The sequence below is a fragment of the Hyposmocoma kahamanoa genome, unplaced genomic scaffold (genome assembly GCF_003589595.1).
Source record: "Hyposmocoma kahamanoa isolate Upper Pololo Valley unplaced genomic scaffold, ASM358959v1 65, whole genome shotgun sequence".
Lineage (NCBI taxonomy): Eukaryota > Metazoa > Arthropoda > Insecta > Lepidoptera > Cosmopterigidae > Hyposmocoma > Hyposmocoma kahamanoa.
The window spans coordinates 6355122-6358264 of record NW_020653853.1 but is presented as its reverse complement, the minus strand read 5'-3'; the positions used below and the strand labels follow the sequence as shown (position 1 = coordinate 6358264).

General features: G+C 34.2%; 1 protein-coding gene across 1 annotated transcript in view; it reads left to right on the top strand.

Moving 5' to 3' along the window:
• LOC113231224 (superoxide dismutase [Mn], mitochondrial) overlaps positions 1–2842 on the top strand; it is a 5951-nt gene extending 3109 nt beyond the window's left edge. Inside the window, exons 4-5 of the mRNA XM_026465441.1 lie at positions 1778–1932; positions 2515–2842. Coding sequence (XP_026321226.1) covers positions 1778–1932; positions 2515–2666 — 307 coding nt within the window. The 3' untranslated portion in view covers positions 2667–2842. The remainder of the gene's footprint in view (positions 1–1777; positions 1933–2514) is intronic.
• The last annotated feature ends 301 nt before the right edge of the window (positions 2843–3143 follow it).

Here is a 3143-nt window from a genome sequence, read left to right as displayed (position 1 = left end):
GCACGCACGCACGCACGCACGCACGCACGCACGCACGCACGCACGCAAAAAGGAATCACAACCGCGACTATTTTCGCGCTCCATTAATATTTGTTTCATTGTCAAAAGCACTTGGACATAAAAAAAAATGCTTTTAGTGTCATATTACTCTAATATGACACTTTAGTGTCATATTACTCTAATATGACACTAAAGGCATTTTTTTTGTAATGGCGCCATATTACTCGTGTGTGTCATTGTTCAATCAATGGTCGGAAAAACGTGTTCCACAACTATAGATACATGTATAGATATTGCTACAAGGAGCGACATAAAGTTGTTAAAACGAAATGTTAAAACTAAACACGAAATATTAATTAATTGCTTTTTCGAATTCCGGATTTCCGGACGAAAGAAACTTGTATCTACAATCTATCTAAGAAGGTAAATTAGCCGTACGTGGATAAATAGTACTTTTTCGTCTTGTTTAAGCGTCCAGCAGCTTTTTGAATAAATATTATTAAAATAATATAGTGTGAACATTTGCCTTTTAAAATAGGTACGACATTTCTGCTAGTGGTTTGAATTTATGAACATCTGTTATACTGTCTATTTATATATTAATTATTATTATATAAATAATTTTATAGTGCTATCGCGATTCTCATGCAAACGAAAACTTTAAAATTTCCTCTAAAAATCCCATGTAAATAAAATTTCTCAATCAAATCAATTTTTTTTCTTAAGTTCTACTAGCAAATCAATGCCTTACCTCCTCAAACTCGTATCTTATAAAGAGTATTCAGGAGATGGCAAAACTTTCTATTTATTTAAAATTTCTTGTCAAGAGTGTGAAAATGAAAGCATTACTTTAAGGATAGATAGACAAAAGCCAGTGTGTAAATATGAAGGAAGTGAGATGTGAAATCAGCCTGCAAAACGTGTATATACAATCCATTTTTTGCATTTCAGTAACTTTGAGCTTTAAGATATGAGTTTAAGAAAGTAAGGCGACGAAATGTCGGCGTTCCGTCAACGTGACCGTCAATATGCGGTATCTACCATTTCGACCATTCTCGTTACTTTTTATTCTCCGTTTTGGTAAAAGGTCAGTTATCTACTGCATTTTTTAAATGACCCCATTAGAATTTAAAATCCAACTTCGACTTCCTAGGTCAGTAGTTTTGTCCTACGGTGCAGTAAAACCATTTCCGATTCGAAACTGATTATTTAATATTTGGTGCTTTTAACAACTTTATGTCGCTCATTGTAGTTATATCTATACATGTGTCGATATATAAGGAACACCTTTTTCCGACCATTGGTCATTATTTATTGAGCTTTGGCTATAGAGCCAACAGCTTAAACAGGTAACAAATAATTAAGAAACTGGATACATAATAAAATTTGAACTAAAAATTAATTTGTGTAAAAATTTTTCTAATTGCAAATTAACGCGCCTTATTCGTGCCAGGCTTGTGCCAGCAACAAAACCAAACAGGCTGTCTATGCTTTTATTTATTGACAGTTTAGGTTTAGTGACTGTGTTAATTGCATTGTTCAATAATGTGGTCAATAGATGGCGTTTCAAAATATTCCATGAGGTTTTGTATGGATATTTCTGTATTTTTTTGCGAGCCATTTATTGAGAGAGCAAGTTAATGACATTAAGAAAATAACTAGGTACTTATGAAAATCAATCAAACAAACAAACACGAGCTGCCTATTTGCCTAAAATCTAACTCATGTTTGACTCATTTAATTTAATTTGTATAAGATGTATTAAATCTGTTTACAGTGCTTTTTGTAATATGGAAACAATGAAGTCGAAGTTGTCAGCAGCGGCTGTGGGGGTGCAGGGTTCTGGATGGGCTTGGCTTGGGTACAACAAAGATACACAATCGTTGCAGATCGCTACGTGTGCTAATCAGGATCCGCTACAAGCTACCACAGGTAAATAATGCTGTTGGCTCCATTTCTTTGGACTTCATCGTCTTTCCTTTTTTATGGTCATTCTCGGTTACTTGTGTTCACTACCTAATTTCCGTGGCAATTTTGATTGTTTAAGTATTCGATTTTTCATCTTAATCCAGCGAAGTAAGTAAGTAATATTGTTTAATAATTCACGGTAATATACTTGAATACTTAAATATTAAAAATAGCCACGGAAATTAGGTAGTGTAGTTCTCTTCATTATTTTTTTTTAAACCTTTTCATGTAGATTCAATAAGGATGTGTACATTTTTATGCCTTTTAAATAGATGAAATCAGCATCCGTATCAGCGTCCGCTGATGTTAAGGTCCAAAAATCTGCATACGCCCTTGCTGAAGTTTGATAGTTATACAATTAACATTAAGTTTATTATGTTATGGTTATAAAAATTGGCTTCCATTCCATGGGAATGTAAATTGAGCCTTAGAATACATAATGTACTTGTTTATGCCTCCCTTGATTTGTTACGATCCTAACATGTTTCTTTCGTTGTTTTGTGAATATGATATTGAATGAACACAAATGATATGTTATTTTTTCAGGCTTGGTTCCGCTACTTGGTATTGACGTATGGGAGCACGCCTACTATCTGCAATACAAAAATGTCCGTGCTGACTACGTAAAGGCCATCTTCGACATTGTCAACTGGGCAGACGTTTGCCGCAGATACCAGGAGGTTGATTGCCAAAAATAACTTATCAAAAATTTTGACCACAATCTCAGCATTAACTGTTTAGAATAGTTAACGCTTTCAAACACTCAGATTCATTATAGTAAACGGCGCTGTTATATTTGTTATTAATATTTTAAGTTTAAAATTTACATTTTACTCTATTCCTTGTTTTCACTTTGCAAACCTTTCTCTTCCTCTTCCTGTAGTATTAAAAATTTAATATACTTATTCTTTTCTAAAGGCCTCGACAGAAACGGTGTTGCGAAAACAACGCAGCAGAGCATAACGCTTAACGTCACAGAGTCCGTGAGCGTGACAAGACCACAGACTTAAAACAACTGTGGATGTGCTATTTCCGCGTTCATTGTAATGTTGCCATTATAACGACTTTCAACGTATGCTACGTATGGATTTAAATAAATAACATTGTAGACTGTTTTTCGTCAGCGTGTTAAGAAAGGTACGAGCGAGATTTTCTGTATAAAGTTTTGTAGAAAG